Source organism: Chroicocephalus ridibundus, chromosome 18 (genome assembly GCF_963924245.1).
Source record: "Chroicocephalus ridibundus chromosome 18, bChrRid1.1, whole genome shotgun sequence".
In the NCBI taxonomy this organism is placed as follows: Eukaryota; Metazoa; Chordata; class Aves; order Charadriiformes; family Laridae; genus Chroicocephalus; species Chroicocephalus ridibundus.
In genome coordinates, this window is record NC_086301.1 from 2271323 (window position 1) to 2289561 (window position 18239).

Here is an 18239-nt window from a genome sequence, read left to right on the forward strand (position 1 = left end):
ATGCTGTTGCTGTTCTCTTTAGGACCATCCCTGCTGATCTTATCTGAAATAGACTTTGTAGTCTTTTCAGTCACTGAATATGCTTGACCTCACTTCTTACCGGTTTGGTAATCTCTGAATGAGACCATGAAACAACAGACCTATTCTGTACTATTCAAAACAGCATGAAGAGATTCAAAGCTCAGGAATGCTTAGTGTGAAGCTAGCAACGAAAACCAATCTTGGAGCACTTCAACTAGGAAAACTATCTGCATTATTTTACACTAATACACAAAATACAAAGTAATACAAAGCAACACAAAACAACTTCAAGGATTACTAAGCATTACTAGAATTAATTGGAAAGGGACAAACGAAAGTGCCATTCTTACAGCTTCTTGACACATTTGCACTACAACCATGTGTCTGTACTGATATTCATCAGATCAGAAATGAAAACAGACCCATTTGGTTTTGGGACGCAACTTTAAAATCCAGGCCCACAAAAGAGAAGTAACTCCTAGCGTTCTCCCTTCTTTGTTTCAAAGCAACTTAGAAGGCTGCACTGAACCACTGTTGAGTGGTTATAGTTTCAAGTTCAAGCTGAAATTCTATCACTGCATGAGCTGAGCTGGCCTGTTGCAGGATGCAAGCAGTACCAGAAGTCACTATCAGCACTCCAAGCACAGGCACTGGATAGGATTTTTTGAGTTGCAAGTGCTGCAGAGTCATTCAGAGAACATTTCCATAGGATAAAATATTTAGCGTTCTTACTGCAGGAAGAAAGTGAAAGGTCTCTGTAGCCAGAATTTTAGGTTCTGGTGAACACTGCAGCAAGGAAGCTAGGAAGATTAAAGTTCACTGCTGCAGGACAGTAATAAAGCATGTATTATTCTGGAACATTTGTGATTACAATTTAAGGTTAATAGGGTGAGTTTCACTGTCACACTGAAAGGCTAAACAGCTAATTGTGCTATAGCAGTACAGTAAGCCACACATGACTGAATAGAAAAGCACTGGAACATGTTTTAGTAGTTGTCAATTCCAAACATTTAATAGAACATAGGTTCACTAGAGCAAGTCTGGAACCAAGATATTTTAGATCATTAAAGAAAAACCAAAACCAATGCACTTTTTTTGGTTAAGCCAGGCATGAAAACCAGGTATCACAGCAACCAGACATTAAATAGTTCCCACAAAAATATTTAATTTCCACAGTATTTTCTTTCAATATCTTTAGTGATTTTTGTAGAACTTTACAGGAGACAGTACTTAATGCAATATACAGAATAACAGATCAACTTTAACTTTTTCTTTCTTTTTTTTAAACTTCTCACCCGCTATTCAATTCTCCTGGTCACTTTGTAATTACTACACAGTTGTCCTTTTTACATTAACATTTCCATGTGGAAAGTGGAATTCAAGAATGTTCAGTACTGCACCCCTTTCAGGATACAATAACTGGGGTAACTGGACACAAGTCCAACAAACTATTGAGGCATTTTACATACAATATATACATGGATAGCACATTCTGCAGCTTACTGAGGCTGGGACAACATAGACAATTTAGGAAAGAACCGCAGTACCAGTGACTAGCTCGGAGCTTCCTATGTTAGAATGCCTGAAAAAAAAATAATTCCAAACATTCAAGTCATCACATGATTAATATCCGCTGATGGGATTATTAGCATGTGTGATTTGCCTATATTGGATTCCAGCACACAGATTCTCTTGAACATTCTGCAAAACAGTTACTTCCATGGCATCATAGTCTGATATTAACTTAGCAACAGGAATAGCAATTAAAGAGTTTTCATACGAAAAGCACATGTAACTGAAAGTCCAGGAGAAGACAGCACATTCCCTGTGGTATCTGAGAGCTATGACCCCACAGATATCAGTGCTCTTTCACCTTACTTTAAAGTGCTCAGAAGGGATCACATAGCTGAGAAGGTCCAGACCAGTGCCAAATTCCAAGAGAGATTTGGAATGCTAGCACTTGGCCATTGAGAAACTACTCCCAGGCACTTCAGTCCCTTAGTGCATCTGCCATACTCACCCACCCCAGCAGGAGAACAGGATAAGGAAATTCACTTACTAACTTGTACATTTCAGTTACCGTCTCATCTGAACTCCTGTGAAGAGATGTTTATAATTCAAATTTCTGAGAACACTGACCTCATGAAATTGTTTGGTATGCACCCCCCTGTTCATAGTTTAGAACCAGATGGCAGTATGCATACTGCTGGGATCATTTTTCAATTTGGGATGTGTAACTCTGTTTTGGAAGAGTTTGCAAGTTAACTAACTGTATGAAAATACAGTATAGCTGTAATATTGCTCTGAAAAGCACTTTTGCAAACTTTTTCTGTACAGACTGGTAATAACATTACCAGATAATATAATACATTTTTAAAATAAAAAAGGAACTTTTTTACTAGGTCTGAACACTAAAGTCTAAATAGCTTGTTTAAAACAAAACAGCGTGACCCAGGAAAATTTTGCTTGCATGGTTAAATTACAGCAGCATGGTTACTGGCTTTTCAAGGAAATTCTTGAATTCAGCGAGCCACTGTGCTCCAACTGCTCCGTCCACAACACGATGGTCACAGCTAAGTGTGACGGACATCATACTGGCCACATCAAATCTGAAAGAAAAAAAAAAAAAAAGGTTAACACAATCCTCTGCAAGTCAGTGCCGCTAACAAAGCAAAAAAGCTTTTATCAGAAAACCAGCAATAGCAGTTAGTGCTTGGTAACAAATGTTTCTCCCTGTGGACTTCTAAAAAAAATTACATTGGAGACCAGATCATACAAATTCCTTTTCTACAATTAAGAAACATATCTGTATGTTCCCTTTAGGACAGGAAACTCATCTTTCTTTGTATCACAGGAACAGACCCACGTGATAAAGAGCCATTTTATCCAGTAACCTCCAATTTCCCCACGCGTCAGTGACAGATACCTAGGACCGTTAACAAGTTTAGATAATCCTAGATGTTCTCCTGGGTCTATGCTAGTTCAAGCTCCAAGCTAGACGATATTATATACAGGCCACTTGAATTATAATTCATCCCTTAGGTTTTCCTTAAGTGCAAATTTAAGCAAGTTGTTGAAACAGGTGCCTAAACTGTTGTGGATCTCAGACTTTTCCACAGCTTAACCTTACCACTCAAAGAAAGAAACAGCCTTTCCTTAACTTGCAAAAAATTGGCAAGATGTATGGCATGTATTTCTCATGTCACCGCATTTCTCTTTAACATCTGTGTGACCCTTTTATAGAAGATCTCACTTTACTTCTTCAGAAGGTACTAAAAGCAGTATGTCAACAATTAATTTTATCTTTTACACAATAATCTAATGGAAGTGTTAGCAAACTAGCCATTATTTCAAAGTTTGAATTCAGAAGGTCAGTATATGCAGAATCAGATGAATACTTACCCTTTCTCATTATCAGCTGGCACTAGCCTTTTCTCTGAGGAACCAACTGCAAGGATGCAGGCTTGAGGTGGATTGATTATGGCAGAGAAATTCTTAATCCCATACATTCCTAAATTGGAAATTGTGAAAGTACCACCCTACAAGAAAAACACATTCATAGTCAAAGTCACAAAAACTGTTCCATGTGGAACACGGCTGAAACATCACAAAATAGGCTTTGCTAATGCTGAACAGGGCTTCTAAACAGAAGTCAAGGGCAGCAATGTTTAACAGCAATCCGAGTTTCTCACCTGGAATTCGTGAGGCTGAAGTTTACCTTCTCGGGCTTTAGTTGCCAAAGAAACCACATCCTTACTAATGGAAGCCAGGCCCTTTATATGTGCATTAAACACAATAGGGGTTATAAGCCCCGCAGGAGTACTAACTGCAACGCTAACATCCACTACATGATGTCTGCAAGACACAAAGGAGATGCCAGTTACTCTAGCAAGATAAGAAAGAAAAAAATTTTCAGAACTGTTCAGACAACTCTAACTTAATATTAATTTTGCAACAATTATTTCACCTTGCACACTAGCCTTAGACACAACGTTCTTAGCACTTCAACAAAAGCCCCTCAACCTTTGCATTATATCTGTTTCCCCTCCCTTCTCAATATCGCAGCAGCAGGTCTGCTATTTTGCCATGAACTCTCTACTGAACAAAGAAATTTTCTGGCTTCGACCGTACCATAAACTTACTGCCTAATAACTGTGTCCATCCATGAAGAATTTGCCTCGGGCACCTTCAAGCATGCCAGAGCAGAAGCTTTAATTATGAAGTCATTGACAGAAAGCTTAATGTTATCCGAGACCTCCTGTAAATAAAGATATTTGAGGTGTCAGTTTGTCTCTTACACATTAACTCAATTAACTTGGATAGTCACTGTCATGCAGCCTTGTTTAGACAAAGTCTTAAAAAACAATCACACTACTTGTAAGCATATTTGAAGTGCCAAGATAATTTTGGAGGTGAATACATAATTTAAGAAGGTACAATCTTTTTTAATGTCTGTTTTTTTTCCCAAACTTGGCTCAGAATTATTATTTTACTTAAATGTTCTACACTTTTTACTCTTAAAAACCTCATTACCCTTTTGCCCTTCTATCCATCTGAAAGAACTGAACAGCACCAAAGTACAAATTTGTACCAATAGTACAAAGAGGCGCTCTTAGAGAATTCAGAAATCGGTGCACAGTACCTGGGCAAAAAGTCTCATTCTGTCACAGACAGTCCAGAACTGATCCACAACAGGTAGAAGAGGCACTGAAAAGACTATTTTTTCCAAGACAAAATGGCATATCACCAAAAAGTAGGGTGAGCAAACCTGTGAGAGAATGCAGCTTTCCCCACGCACACACTCTCACCATGCCTAAATGCTTTACCTGATTGAGTTCTTTCCTTAGCACCAGTACTTCTCCCATGTTTACATCAATAGAAAGGTAATAGTGAGGTATTGTTTGTTTAGACTGCATCAACCGCTGAGCAATGACCTGTGGGTATACAACAGAAACAATGAAAATAAATCCATTTGGAAAATTCATGACTGCAAATAATGATCTCAGAAAGGAATAAAATATTCTTACCCTCCGAATGTTGCTGATAGGGATATCTGTGAAGGTCCCCACTTGTGCCGCTGCAACTGCAGCGGCTGCAGGAACTGCCTCTAGTGCTGGAGCCTGCAGAGAAAGACAACATAATTCACAGTACTATGCAATATCAATTGTACAGAATAATTCGGTATGTGGGACAAGTGCCAAGGCTAAGTTGCCTCTTGCTTAAGAGCAGCAGATATTTCTACTCTCTAGCTTCACCTCTCCAGTACCCATGAGGTTCTTGATAAGTCCTAGATTTGATTATCAAATGTAGTACTTGAGTGACTTAGAAATGCGACACTGATATACACTGCTATGAAGCTCCCAGAATGGTAAGTCCTGCTAGATGGTTGTTTTATGTACAGCAGAGAGGTATGCTAGAGGGCACTCTCAAACTGCACTCAGCCACATCCTTTCCAGCAGTACACAAAGCAACACTTCCATCATCTCATATAAACCAAGCAATAGTATAAGAACAGGATTGTGGCAATAATGACAGCAGGCTATTGGTTCATAAGTCTGGCTTCCATTCTAAGTGCCTCTCTTCAGCAATGTTAGATCAGTTGTGACTGCACTTACCTCAATCCATAACAATGTAGCAACCAAATGAAAGGTTGAGAGCGCACAATTTTTATGTCAGTGAAATACCAAAGGAACAAATACAGGAAGAAAACTTTTGTCTGTGTTTCTGACAGGTTAAGCTTTACAACCTAACAGTGTCATAACCCAACCAATCCAGCAATAATAGTTCCATATTGTAATTGAGTTCCTACAGAGCATTTCCATCACTATAATAAAATATCCATTCTTATAGATCTCAAATCTACTCACTGGAGCAACCTTTGGTGGCACAAATGACTCCACATCTTTTTTTGTGATTCTACCATCTGGTCCAGTACCTAAAAGGGTCAAAGAAAAACGTAAGAAGATTTCAATTATTTGCAACAGGGCATTGCTTCTAAAGGTACCATTTTTATTCAACAGAAAGAAGTCACTTAACACAACCTCTGGTGAGGAAAGCTGCATAGTCAGGCTGTTCCTGACAGGGAGGAAAGAAAAGAATAGGCAAGTATGTACCTGGAGAGACAGACACTTGATAGTGAGAGCAAGGAAGTGTAAGGGCAGCCTACCTTTCACTTGGGCAAGGTCAATTCCTTTTTCTGCTGCCAGTTTCTTTGCCAGGGGACTAACCACGATCCTTCCTTTCCGGGGAGGTGGCCCAGCTGTGGGGACTGCTGGAGTGGAAGGAACAGCAGGCTGGGGAGGAGGAACAGCAGCAGGAGTTGCCACCACCTTAACAGAAGAATCAAAGCCATTAGCTTCAGGATCATTCAGCAAAAGCTTTGAGGGTACCGTGAAAGAACAGGATCATCTACTTACCAGTCAAGAGAACAGCAAAAATAGTCACTAATCTGAAAGAATTTTCAGATTCAGAGAAGCTTCCCAGTGCCAGAAATTAAATCAGAAACCTCCTGGGAAGGAGACCAACTAAGCTGCTCAATTATACAACAAAAAAGGGTGAAATAAATAACTTATGCTCCCAGTTTTCAAGGATGAGGCATTGGAACTGGCACAAGCAACAGGCTGGAGAAGAAATCATAACGAATGACTATCCGCTCCAATTTCTGGAGGGCAAACCAGTAATCACTTCTTAGGTCACCTATCACCAACACATGTGTTAGCCTTGCATTCACAGAATCATAAACATTATTGTTGCGGCCAGGGCTTCACACAGTCAAACCAGCAGAACAGTTCACATCAAACCTCTTAATGGTCCCGTAACTTCTCTCACAGTAACTTCTCTCACATGCTAAGAATGGTCCTTACTGGAGGAGGAGGAGGAGGAGGAGGAGGAGGAGGAGGAGCTTGTGCCTTCATGTCAGTTACTGCAGTGGCTTGGTAGTCAGCAAAGGCTGGAATATCAGACTCTTTCTCCACAATGATGCAGAGAGCTGTCCCTAATGGCACATCTCTTGTTCCTTCAGGCACCAAGATTTTTGCCAAGTAGCCTTCCTCTTGCACTTCAAAGCCTGTAAGGGAAAGAAACAAAAGTGGTTTGGTACCTGATGCAGCTGAAGAGTTCCTCTAAATGCTGCTTCCAAAGACTTGGGTAGCTAAAGCCCTGTCCTATATTTAGTAGGCAAAAGAATCCTTTTCAGTTCAACTGGTAGGGAAACATCGCCATGCACTGTACATTACTAAGAAGAATCGATGAAGAAATAGAAGTGGTTTTAGGAGTGTCAATGTTTAACTTCTCATTCCATTGGAGAGCTAACAAAACTTGTTTTAGTTACCCCACAGCTTCACGTGGGATAGCTGAGCAGCTAGGAGAACAGTTGGTACAGATCTCGATCCTCCCCTTTTAAGGGCACCTCCCATTCTTGGCTTTGGAGTTGACTCACCTATTGTGGCTTTATCTGTCTCAATCTCTGCCAGTAAGTCTCCCTCACTCAGTTTCTCCCCCACCTTCTTCTCCCATCTCTGCACTGTGCCCATTGTCATGGTAGGTGACAGGGCAGGGAGAGTGACCTGTAAAGCCACAGAATACAAAAGAAATCAGATTCTGGTAATCTAAAAGGAACAGGAACGTAGTTTTAACTCCTGAATAAATGAAGCCAGCCTAAAGAAGTAGCCAGCCTTTAATGCACTCCTAGATACAGCTCCATTAGAGCAAAGCACAGCACTTTGTTATATTGCTAGTTTGGCTTCTTTTGTCAAGGCCTAAGCAAGAAAGCAAGCAAAAGCAAAAACCAAGAAATCTATACATCAAAATAATTATTATCACCATCACATCAGTAGAGTCTTGCGGCTGCTGTCTGCAAGGCTAAAAGGAAGACTGATGCAAGTCACTTTGCCTGTGACGAACTGGTTTGGTCCCTTTAAAAGCTATACTGACTTGTCTTCCAACAAGCACTCAAAGATGCTGTAGGTTTGCACATGCATATTGCTGTCCAACAAACACAGCACGTACAAGTACAATTTCAGAGCAGAACAGGACAGATAAGGCAAGCAGTGGGAAATAAGCAAGTTTAGTAGCTAAAACGCAAGTCAGATTAAGAAGCCTTTAATTAATTCTTCAATCAATTGCTAACTTTGCCTAACATCTCAGATAAATCAGTTCCCACATCTATCATCTCTGGAATGAGGCTTTATTTTTCAAAGGACTGGCACAGAAATACCCCATTACAAAGCGCTCAAATACAAAACCAGTGGATGTACACTTCAATATCTAAGCAAGGTAGAAAGATTATTCACAAATACAACTCATTATTAGTCACTCACAAACACATGTGGTGTGTTCATCAGAGTATCACAGATGAGTTCTGCTCCGAGATGTAAGCAGGGCCCTTGGAGCTTTTTAACATTTAGCACAAGGTCTTTTTATACTAGAAATGTCCAAATAATGCAAATGTAGCAGGTTTTTCCAGCCTGCATAACAATCCTGGAGAGATAAGTCTCTCCTCTACGAGCAGCTAGGATGCTAAAATGACTTTCTGAAAAAAGCTTTCTGTGACCTCCCCCAACACCTGCTTTAAGCATGCAACAATTTGAGTGGCATACACTCCTGCAATTATAGCCAATAACTTCCCACTCCAGAGAGTACTTATGACAAAATGCCCTGGAGCTAACAATGACAAAGACAGAAAAAGAGTGCAACAAGCCTTAAATCATCAGCAATGCTCTCTTACCTGCATATGAGGAGGGTAAGAGCTGCCAGGAGCCTGAGGAGAAGGCTGAGTTGGTGGTGAGGGAGCTGAAGCTTGAGGGGGAGGCACTGAGGCTGCAGGGGGGGCAGATGCTGCAGAATCCAGAGTATAATTTTTAAAGGCATCAACATATTCAGGCCTAGAAGAAAACCCGGAACCACAAAACCAGTCACATGACTGTCTCTTAGCCTTTCACACCAGGCACCCAAGAATCCCCAAGAGTGAAAATTCAACTCAAGGGTTAGCAAAATACATACTTTTCTACTGTGATACATATTATTGCCCCAATAGGAACATCTCTTGTTCCTTCTGGCACCAGGATCTTGGCCAAGTAACATTCCTCCAGGCTCTCAAAGCCAACTGTTGCTTTGTCTGTCTCCACCTTTGAGAGAGAAAGGATGTCATTATGGCTATCGAAAAGAATAGTGAGCTCAGAGCCTATCAGTCTGATAGCTTAGGGTCACAACACACGCAGTTCTGGAAAAATCACCCTAGGGCACCAGTTCTAGGAAAGTATGCTCTCAAACAGGTTAAGTGCTGCTCCTGCTCATAAAGAGGGAAAGCAGCAACCAGGTTTGAAAGGCCATTAGCCACTTGTTCTCAACAGCATCTGTTAGGATCTGTGATCTCGCACACAAGACCTATGTTCAAGTGAGGGCAATCAGGGACAGAACGAAGGATGCACACGCAGCCCATCCTGTGTTCCCAGGATACCTCTGCTATGAGCTCCCCTTCACCGATCTTGTCACCCTCCTTCTTTTCCCAGCGTGCAATGGTGCCCATCTGCATTGTGGGGGACAGAGCTGGCAAGGCCACCTGTGAGGAATAGGGCAGTGTTACAACCCAGACAGCCCCAACAGTAGGGAAAACGCACACAGCGCAAAGAGGGGTCCTCAGCACAAGCGGGGACAGGGGAGGCACAAAGAAGAGCCTGTCTGCAAATCCCCAACAGGTCGGCACTACCTCCAACCTACTGGTAAAACTGCAGGGCAAACCAGTACTGGGGTGCTGCGACGGGGCAGACCAAGAAAAGGAGAGGCTATACCAGGGGACCAAGAGAGGTACAGGCAAAAAGAACGAGTGGTGAAAGAGATGGTAGCCCATAGTGGTACCGGGACATGGGGTAGGGTGGCGGCAAGGGCATGAGAAGTGCGGGAGTGAGGACTGAAGAGCTGCAGTTCCCTAGGCGAGGGGAAGCAAGACCCGAAAACAGAAAGTGAAGGCGCTGCCCCTGAGGCAGGCGACACGGGTCTGTCCTCCGGGGGACCCCAGTGGCTACAGGGTGCTCGGGGCAGCGGGGGGGGGGGGTGTCTACCTAGGATAGGGAGGGAGCCTCTCACCTTTTGGTGTGCCGGGAGACTGCAGCTGCGGCACGGGACGAGCCGGGGCCAGGCGGGAGGCAGCAGGAGCCCGCCAGGCCGGTGCGTGGGGCCGCCCAACGGCCGCGGCCCAGCCCCGACCCCCACCGCCGCGCCGCGGCCGGCCCCAGCAGCACTGAGCGCTCGGCGGCTCCGCACCACAGCAGGAGGCCCCGCCGCGCCCCGGGCTACGCGTCGCGCCAACACCCGCCACATGCTGGAGCCGGAGCCACGGCCCCTCCGCCGCCGCTCGGTGACCTCCTCCGTCCGGGCACGGCGCCGCACAGCTCCGCGCAACACTGCCGCGCTGCCGTAAAGCGCGGCGGACGTACGGCGGGGCGGGCTCGCCGCCTACTGGCGGCGCAGGGGGTGCTGGGTCGCACTGCGCAGGGGCGGGATGGCCCTGGCCGACCGGCGCGGGCAGGGGAGGCTGCTCGGGGCCTGGCCCCGACCGTCCCCGCCGAGGGCGGAGAGGCCGGCGGCGTGCTGAATGACTTAGGAGCGGCTGCTCCCGAGCGCGTGGGATGCGCTTTGGCTGAGCTCAGCCGGTTGCACCTTGGGGGTGGAAGCAGTGAAATTTGCTATCGCCAAGGCAGCCGGGCAGAGCTCAGGTTTCAATTTTGTATTGGTCATGCCCCTTTTAAGAGCCTGCTCTTCAGGACGCAAGTCTCAGAAAATACATGTTTTCACATAACATTGTGGAAAAGCAATAGAAAAGGGGCTAACCTTATGCACTGTATCCCTCCCTGTCTGTGCCTTCTCATGTCTCAGCCATCTTCCCTTTCACGAGCACTTAACAAACTCAGTTTGCAAACCCCCATTTATTGCAATAACTGCCTGGTCCACTAATGCACAGGTGATGGGGTCAGGTATGTCTGGTTTAGATGCATCAATAAAGCTTTACTTTCCTAGAGAATGAGCTTTAGAACAACTGCCTTAAGCCATGAATGCAAACATCAGAGTTTCTATCAAAATATAATTTTACCCATAGCATGTATGTTACATAAGCGAGTTACAAGTATAGGAACAGGAAAGTAACTTTGAAGAAAGTTGGACAGAAATAAACAGATTCAAAACAATGAAAAAATACAAGTCCTGGGTATGATATTAAGAGTGCAGCCCCAGAATAAATCCACTTAAGTGTGTTATAGCAACATCCGGCCAACAGCTTTTGGACCTGGTACCTCTTAATCCCATGTGTAATATTACTCACCTCCTCCAGACCCCTTTCTGTCAATCATGAAAAGATAAAAAGTCTGAAGAAGGGTGCTGTGCCAATACAGAAATAAAGCTGAACCCAGACTGTGCCTGGGATACAGCTTATCACAGCAGCAGTCCTTCAGCTTCAGTGACAGCTATTCCAGCAACTCTAGCTCATGATGTTAGCATGGATGAAAGGTACACAAGTACCAGGCCCAAAAAGCAAGCCTTTTGTCCAGTCTTGCTCCTTCTTAAACATAGCCCATTGTTTCTCTGGAGAGCATGTGTTTCCAAATAGGGTTCAGTCTTTGGCTCTCTGGTGGCAGTAAGCTTATTAAATGGGACCATGGTTAGTTATCTGAACTGATCTAAGAACAAGAACAGGTGGTCTCCTATATCAGCTAACAACTGTTTTCTTCATGGGAAAACTGGATAGCTATGGGCAAGGCTGGACTAAAGCCTTATCCATGAGAAGCTCTGACCATATTAAGAGCCTCCTGTGTCTTCGCTGCTCCAAAACCAAACTGCTCATCCTTGAGTAGCAGTGAGGGACATGGAACTGGCCACTACAGACCTTGGAAATTGTCTTAATTTTCTCCATAAAATTCTTGCCTTGGTGCGTGGCTCTTGCTGAAATAAAATTGATAAGTAAAACCTGAAGAAAGAAACACTTGAGGAAAAAATTGCAATTAATATACAACTCCATGCTCTCTTTACCACTAGAGATCATGCAACAGAGAAGCTATTTCCAGGGAGTATGAAAAATTCTTTGTTTCTTTTCCAAAAAGAGATGTATTCCACCTCTGCAGCCCAGTGATGAAGTTGTTCATTGATGAACTTTCCTACTGCTGTCTGTAAGGAGAAAGTCACCATAACCAATTGTCCAGAACAGGAGGCATGTTGTGTGGTACCAATGTGGCGCAAAGCCACGTAAGAGCATTCAGCTACTTCCTGGACAGTGAAGCAGTGAGAAAATAAATAGTATTGTTGCTGCTTATTAAAGCTGGCAAAAATATAAAACCCAGTAGGAACTAGTTGGATTTCCATCGTAAAATAAAGTTATGAGCCCAGTGTTGTGTTAACAGGAGACAATACAAAACATCTCAGCATCCACTAGAAAATGAGTAAACCACAGCATAATGCATGCAGAAATATACAGAAAGCACTTGCACTAGTATAAAAATATCCACAGTCCTCAGACAAATGTAAACTCGTACAAAATAATTCCAAGAACAGGAATGTGTTTACAAAAGGACACGTTAATATAAAACAGTAACACTGGGTTCACCCTCCCCCAGCCTCATGCACAGCACAGACACACAGGTAGTCCATGGAAGGGCCACGTGTTCTGAAAATGAGCAGAGTCTTCACTTGCCATTTGACCTTCTAAGTTAACAGTGTCTGCTGCGCATTGCGGCCAACGCTCTGGAAATACAGCTGTCTGGCAGCAGAAGGACAGAGACAGGCAATGCAGAAACAAACAAGCAAGAAAGCCCACAAAACCAAAAAGAAAGACCCACCCTCAGGGATTTTTAGGGGTCGTTCTTTCCCAGGCAGTCATTCATTTCCTGATCCTCCAGACACCCCAGGAGCAGACATACCAGGGAAGTGGTGGTGTAATTGATAGGGTTTATCTTACTGGTGTGGGTAAGTGTTTGGTGACCCTGGCAGTGAGTAGACAGCAGCACGCAGTGATGCCTGTGCACAGGAGGTGACAAACTGTCTGCCTTGCTGAAAGAGGACAGGGCAGGAGCACAGGGAAAGACAGTCAACAAGGGGGATGGGTTTGCGGGGGTGGGTGGGGGTGTGTGCATATGCATGTGTGTTTATATGCGTGTGTGCATGTTTTAAGTACCTCAGGGAAGCAGCTGATTCCAGCTCCCCTGCAAATGAAATCCTTCAGCAAATAAGTAACCACCAAGATCCTCTGGCAACAAAGCAAACCCAAGTGAGCACAGCTTTGGAAAGCAAGTGGGAAAAGCAAGGCTAGGAAACAGACGCCTGAGTTTCTGAGAAAGGGAGCTTTGCCAAGCTGGTGATCTTTGCTTTAGACATGCGTAAAACCTTCCAAAGACTGTCTTCCCTCCCCAGGTCAGAATTCTATACTGTCAGTCTGGGATGTTCAGAAAGTTCACTCTGCTCCTGCAGCATGTGAAAGTCCAGGACCAAAGTTGGTCAAACCTCCAGCTCACATAATCTAGCAGCTTCTTCTGACTCATGAAGTCAAAGCTTCTCATTTTTGCCATCAGTGCAGAATTATGTAATGCTGTGTACAAGAAACCAGATTTGAAATGCCCAGATCACAGTCTGCAGCACATATTGCAGGAATGGAGAAGCAGGGGAAGGGAGCAATGCATCATTAAGGCCTTCAGTGTTTAGTTGACAGGACAAAGCAAGGTGTTTCTTTCCCACAGACCTATCATTTCAGTCTCAGAACACTGTGGAAAGTCACCATGGCCGTGGAAAGTCAGATGCCAGGTGTCCATGCACACAACCTGCATTACCCGTTGTTTGCAGAGAAGCCCTCTTTTTTGGCAGCTTGAATTGGACTCTGTCCAGCACACATGCTTTTTGGTCATTCTTTGAGCTCAGCAGACAGTTACAGGTTTCCATGGCAACAAGAATTAAAAGCTTGATTAATTCTCCCCGTGGTCTTCTTCCACCCAGGCCACAATTTTCCCCTCCCAACCAGGAATGATATCATCATCATGGAATATCTACAAAAAAAAAAAAGGGAGTCCAATCATGTCTGGCATCTGGACACCACTCTTCAACAGCGTGAGTAGCACAAGAGGCAGGCATCAAGTCAGAGATCCTAGCTCAGATTTCACCACACAACCCAGGATGTACCTCATCCATCATTCACATACCTGAGTAACTTTTTTCAATATTTTAGGAAAAAAGCAGATAGGACCCTTCTTTAACCAGTAACCATCAAGATTATTATTGGCATGTTTTTGACAGGAAAAGTAAAATAAATACAGGGAACATGCCTTTTTTAATCCAGACTACAGTCTCCTGCTGCTTCTGCAGAATGGCTACCTAGTCAGCTGACTGTTCCCAGACAGGGTAACCATTTGCACTTGTGAATCAATTTGTGAGACAGGAGCTATTCCAATAACCTTTAACAAATCTAATCCACACCAACACCAGCCTGAGCATAAACAGGGCTGTAATGCAGTATGCAAAAGAAAAGATGCCGTAAACACAGCTATCTGAGAAACCTTTAAGAGAAAGTGGGAGAATGTTTTTGAATTGGCCTGAACTGTCTCTTGTTGCAACAGGTCTTATAAAGCCGCTTGAAGGGCTAGAAGCGTAGTTCACTGGGTTTTGCCCAGTGCCCCTCAAGCAATGCCATGTCATAGACTGTGCCAATAGCCAGCTTTTTGCCTAAGAGGCTCTGCAACTCCCAGGCAATTGCAATCACATTGATATAATTGCTCTGGCTGGGGATAAAAACATCCCATTTTAGCACCTTACAAGAGAAGCTTAATCTACAGTTGTGAAAATAGACAGTTTGTTCAGGGGCAAAGATTTCATTAGTTTGGAAATAAGGTGACCTCAGTCTCTGGGGTTGTGTGGTAACACTGAACCCAAAGCGGCTGATAGCTAAATTCCACACTTACCTCCTCCTTGACTGTGCCAAACTCTGGATCCAGGGCTTTGAAGTGGTACCGGTGGGTTCCTTCACGATCAATAGCTACCTTAAAATCCTTCAGAGTCACTTCCCCTAACCTGCAAGGGAAGAGTTTGGCACTATCCCATGGTACGTGGTTACCAGATTTAGCTCAAGTGTAACTACATGGGAGGCAGAGGCACAGCACAAGTCTAGCTAGGCATGTGGCACCCTGGCCACAAGGATGTGAAAAGTGTGCCCCTCCAGAAACATACCTGTCAACCCCAAGGTCCTCTTCAGCAGAAGAACTGCCTCCTGATCTACTAAGAATGACCTCAAAACAGCCTTTTTCACTTTCCCTTTTGCATTGACAACCATAGTTGTTTTGACAGGAGCATCCTGCACTACATGCCACAATAGAACCACTTGTCTGCTTTCTCTTGCTCTTGGAAGTTAATAACCTCTTAGGACTCTAAAACAAACACATCAGCTAGTGGACTGCTTTAGGCCATTTTCCCCAAACAGTGGTATGAAATCCAATGCCCCAGTTAATGCCCAGCAAACTGGAGGTAGTGGTAACCATACCCAGAAGAATCAGACTAATAAGGGAAACAAGCATCTCCCACATCAGTGTTAGCAAGGCAAAGTCAGACCTCACCTCTTTGGTATGTTGACCATGAAAGGTGTGAGGGAGCGGTCAGTGAAGTACAACACTTTGGTGCAGGCACTGGTGCTCATCACGGGTGTGCTGTGAGAATGAGGCAGTTCTGCAAAGAGAGCGCAATCACTGGGCAACAGCATGTCTCCTGCCACAACAGGAGACAAAAGAGGTGGTCTCAGCAAATTTGCCATCACAGCAGAGAACCCGATGATGGGAAGAGATTCTTAGGAGGGTGGCTAATCATCCCTGTTCAGAAGGGCCAGGTATTCCCCTGCTTACTGGAAAACTTTACATTTTAAGGTAGGGTCACCATCCAACTGTATTGTTAGCATGGAAGATTTGCCTAGCACTGTCCTCACTGATTATTGTCCCATCCACAGAGGGGCTTTCTACCACCATCTACTCCACAGACACTCTACCCACTACCTCAGCATAGAAAGGAGAACCTTTCTGGAAGGGCAAATGACTGAACAGTACACCATCCAGTACTGATACCTTGTCAGTTGCCTTCACTTGCAGATGGATAATGCAGGATGAAGTGACTGATCATCACCAAGGCAAAAGGTTGTCTGTCTCCCACCGCATCTTCCCATTCTAATTGGCCAGGATGAGTGTCTGTGCATGCAGTTTTCTTTGCCCATTTGTGTTTCTCTCTCTCTGGCTACTGCCTTGTTCCCTGCAATGTGCTGTGCCAAAGGCTGAAGCAGAGGAAGGTTCACACTGAGTGACTCTACAGTTTTAAGACTTCCAGCATGCAGAAAACACTATGGACACCCATTCAAAGGCTTTCTAACTTAACAAGTCTTCAGAGCCACCGCTTATAGCTTTTTACACCCAAGGCATTCTACATTTGTGGCTGCACAAAATTTTCCTGCTGAAGTGGAGGGAGATGGAGTCTGCTGAAGGGAGAGGTAGTTTGCACGCAGAGAACACTCACTGCCTGCTCTAAAAACTGCAGTTTATGGGAGAGGAAGGAGAACCTAGCAAATCCTCCCCACAACTCCAGTCTTCTGAGTTCCTCTCCTACCTTCCTCAACATATTGTACCGCCAGACTACCCTGCTGCTGGGACACTACTATGCAGCTGAAAGGTGGGGCCCTCTGTCTTTCCCCAGTACCTACAGTCCCCTACAACCTCATAGACTTTCTAGGTGACGTTTATAACCAACACTGGATAAAACTGTCTTCATTATGAAAAGCAAAACGTGGAGCTGCTGCAGCTGGAGCCAGGAAACATGGTGTCAGAAAGGGATGTGCTGTTATGGATATATGAAAGGAAGTAGACACTGAGGGAGGAACAGGGAAGGAGGCAACTGTACAGTTACCCGTGTCCACTAGATGGTGCAAAGCAGCAGGAAAGCTGAAATAACATCACATTTCACAGCAGTAATTGTTTGTCATAGTTATTTATACTGCAGTAGTACCAAAGTGGCCCAGAGAGACCCCCACTGTGATGGTGCTTTACAAACAAGCAGCCATAGATAGTCCCTGCTCCCTCTCTCCTTTGCCATGAAGTCTAATCTGTACAGCAAATGACTAAATGAAGGAAACTGAGCTCTGGTAAAGGGAATAAGCAGCTGGAGGAGGCAGGCTCCCAAGGGGCTGTACCCTGGACTCCATCCAGGAAACCTGAGCAATTAATTTGGCAGGGGGAGGGCAGGAACTGAAAGGCACTTACTGGATTTGGGAGGCCAGGAGTCTCTACACTCATTTGTTGCTCTGCTTGCTGGTGATTTCCCCCGGATCTAGGGTGCAAAGCCAAAAGAGTGAGAATGAAGTATCACTTCCCAGTTGGAGCTCTCATTGCTGCCTAGCTTTGGGTTTTGTGTGAGGGGCAGAGTTAAGAGCCAAGTGCTCTAGGAAGCCTTTACCCTTCTCTCTTGCCTCTTCTGTGTTTCCATGTGGTACAGCCGTTCCATTAGGCTGGAGATGCCCTGCTCCAGGCTGTCAATGGTGTGGTGCTGTGGATCATGGCCACTGAAACTGTTCCTGAGGCTGCGAAGGGCATCACGAACCAGCTGCAAGTCATTTGTCTGCCCAAGAGACCACAAGTCAGTCAGAGTAACTCCAGGCTGCTTTCTTCTCATCTAAAGCCACAGGTCTTCAAAAGGGGAAATACCTCTTAACAATATAATAGCTTCCAGGGTACCTGGAGCCCTCATCTGCATCTGGCTGGGAAAATACCCCTTTAGATGCACTCACCCCTCGGTGGGTTGTGGGAGCAGCTCCTTTTCCTGCTGTCTGGAGGAAGCCATTGCTCTGAGCACTATGACCACTGTAAGCCATCACCTGTTCAGGGGAAGATGTGTGTGCCACTAGGAACGTAAGGTTTAGAACCTGCCCAAAGACCCCAATTTGTGAACTTCAAAACGATGAGGGCATGAAGACTTTCCACATCAGTGATATAACTGCCATCTTCTACAAGGTAGATACACTCACTAAGGGGTGTGCAGGCAGACCTATAGGTCAGAGCACAAACGTGATTCCTCACACACAGATGGAGAAAAAGGCAGAGACAGGAAGGGGCTTGCTGCTATGTCACAGAGGGCTCTCTCCAAGCTCTAGTGAGTACAGTCAGTGTTCCAAGTGGCACTGTGCAGGGACAGATATTGGGGCTGGCACTCTTTCCACCAAGATAGCT

General features: G+C 44.5%; 2 protein-coding genes across 5 annotated transcripts in view; both read right to left on the minus strand.

Annotated features, from left to right (window-relative positions):
- Nucleotides 1–1005: 1005 nt before the first annotated feature.
- DLAT (dihydrolipoamide S-acetyltransferase) lies at nt 1006–10448 on the minus strand. The gene is made up of 14 exons (XM_063355470.1): nt 10105–10448; nt 9479–9580; nt 9022–9146; nt 8747–8903; nt 7460–7586; nt 6885–7087; nt 6188–6350; nt 5889–5956; nt 5049–5141; nt 4848–4955; nt 4164–4279; nt 3714–3876; nt 3424–3560; nt 1006–2630 (listed from the first exon to the last, which is right to left on the minus strand). The coding sequence occupies exons 1-14, from the start codon at nt 10336–10338 to the stop codon at nt 2501–2503; spliced, it is 1926 nt and encodes a 641-aa protein (XP_063211540.1). The 5' UTR covers nt 10339–10448; the 3' UTR covers nt 1006–2500.
- A 476-nt stretch (nt 10449–10924) lies between these two features.
- DIXDC1 (DIX domain containing 1) overlaps nt 10925–18239 on the minus strand; it is a 42010-nt gene continuing 34695 nt past the window's right edge. For all 4 annotated transcript variants that reach the window (XM_063355462.1, XM_063355464.1, XM_063355461.1 and 1 more), the window contains 6 exons: nt 17801–17887; nt 17470–17631; nt 17277–17343; nt 15597–15705; nt 14949–15057; nt 10925–14039 (listed from right to left, as the gene is read on the minus strand). In XM_063355462.1, coding sequence (XP_063211532.1) covers nt 13959–14039; nt 14949–15057; nt 15597–15705; nt 17277–17343; nt 17470–17631; nt 17801–17887 — 615 coding nt within the window. In that variant the 3' untranslated portion in view covers nt 10925–13958. The remainder of the gene's footprint in view (nt 14040–14948; nt 15058–15596; nt 15706–17276; nt 17344–17469; nt 17632–17800; nt 17888–18239) is intronic.

Bases quoted from the DNA above. Each gene is read 5' to 3' on its own strand.
- DLAT (XM_063355470.1), bottom strand. From the start codon at position 10,338: ATGTGGCGGGTGTTGGCGCGACGCGTAGCCCGGGGCGCGGCGGGGCCT. The intron at 9,147-9,478 runs GTATCCTGGGAA...TCTCTCTCAAAG, and splicing joins AAGGGGAGCTCATAGCAGAG to GTGGAGACAGACAAAGCAAC. The intron at 8,904-9,021 runs GTATGTATTTTG...GTTTTCTTCTAG, and splicing joins ATATGTATCACAGTAGAAAA to GCCTGAATATGTTGATGCCT.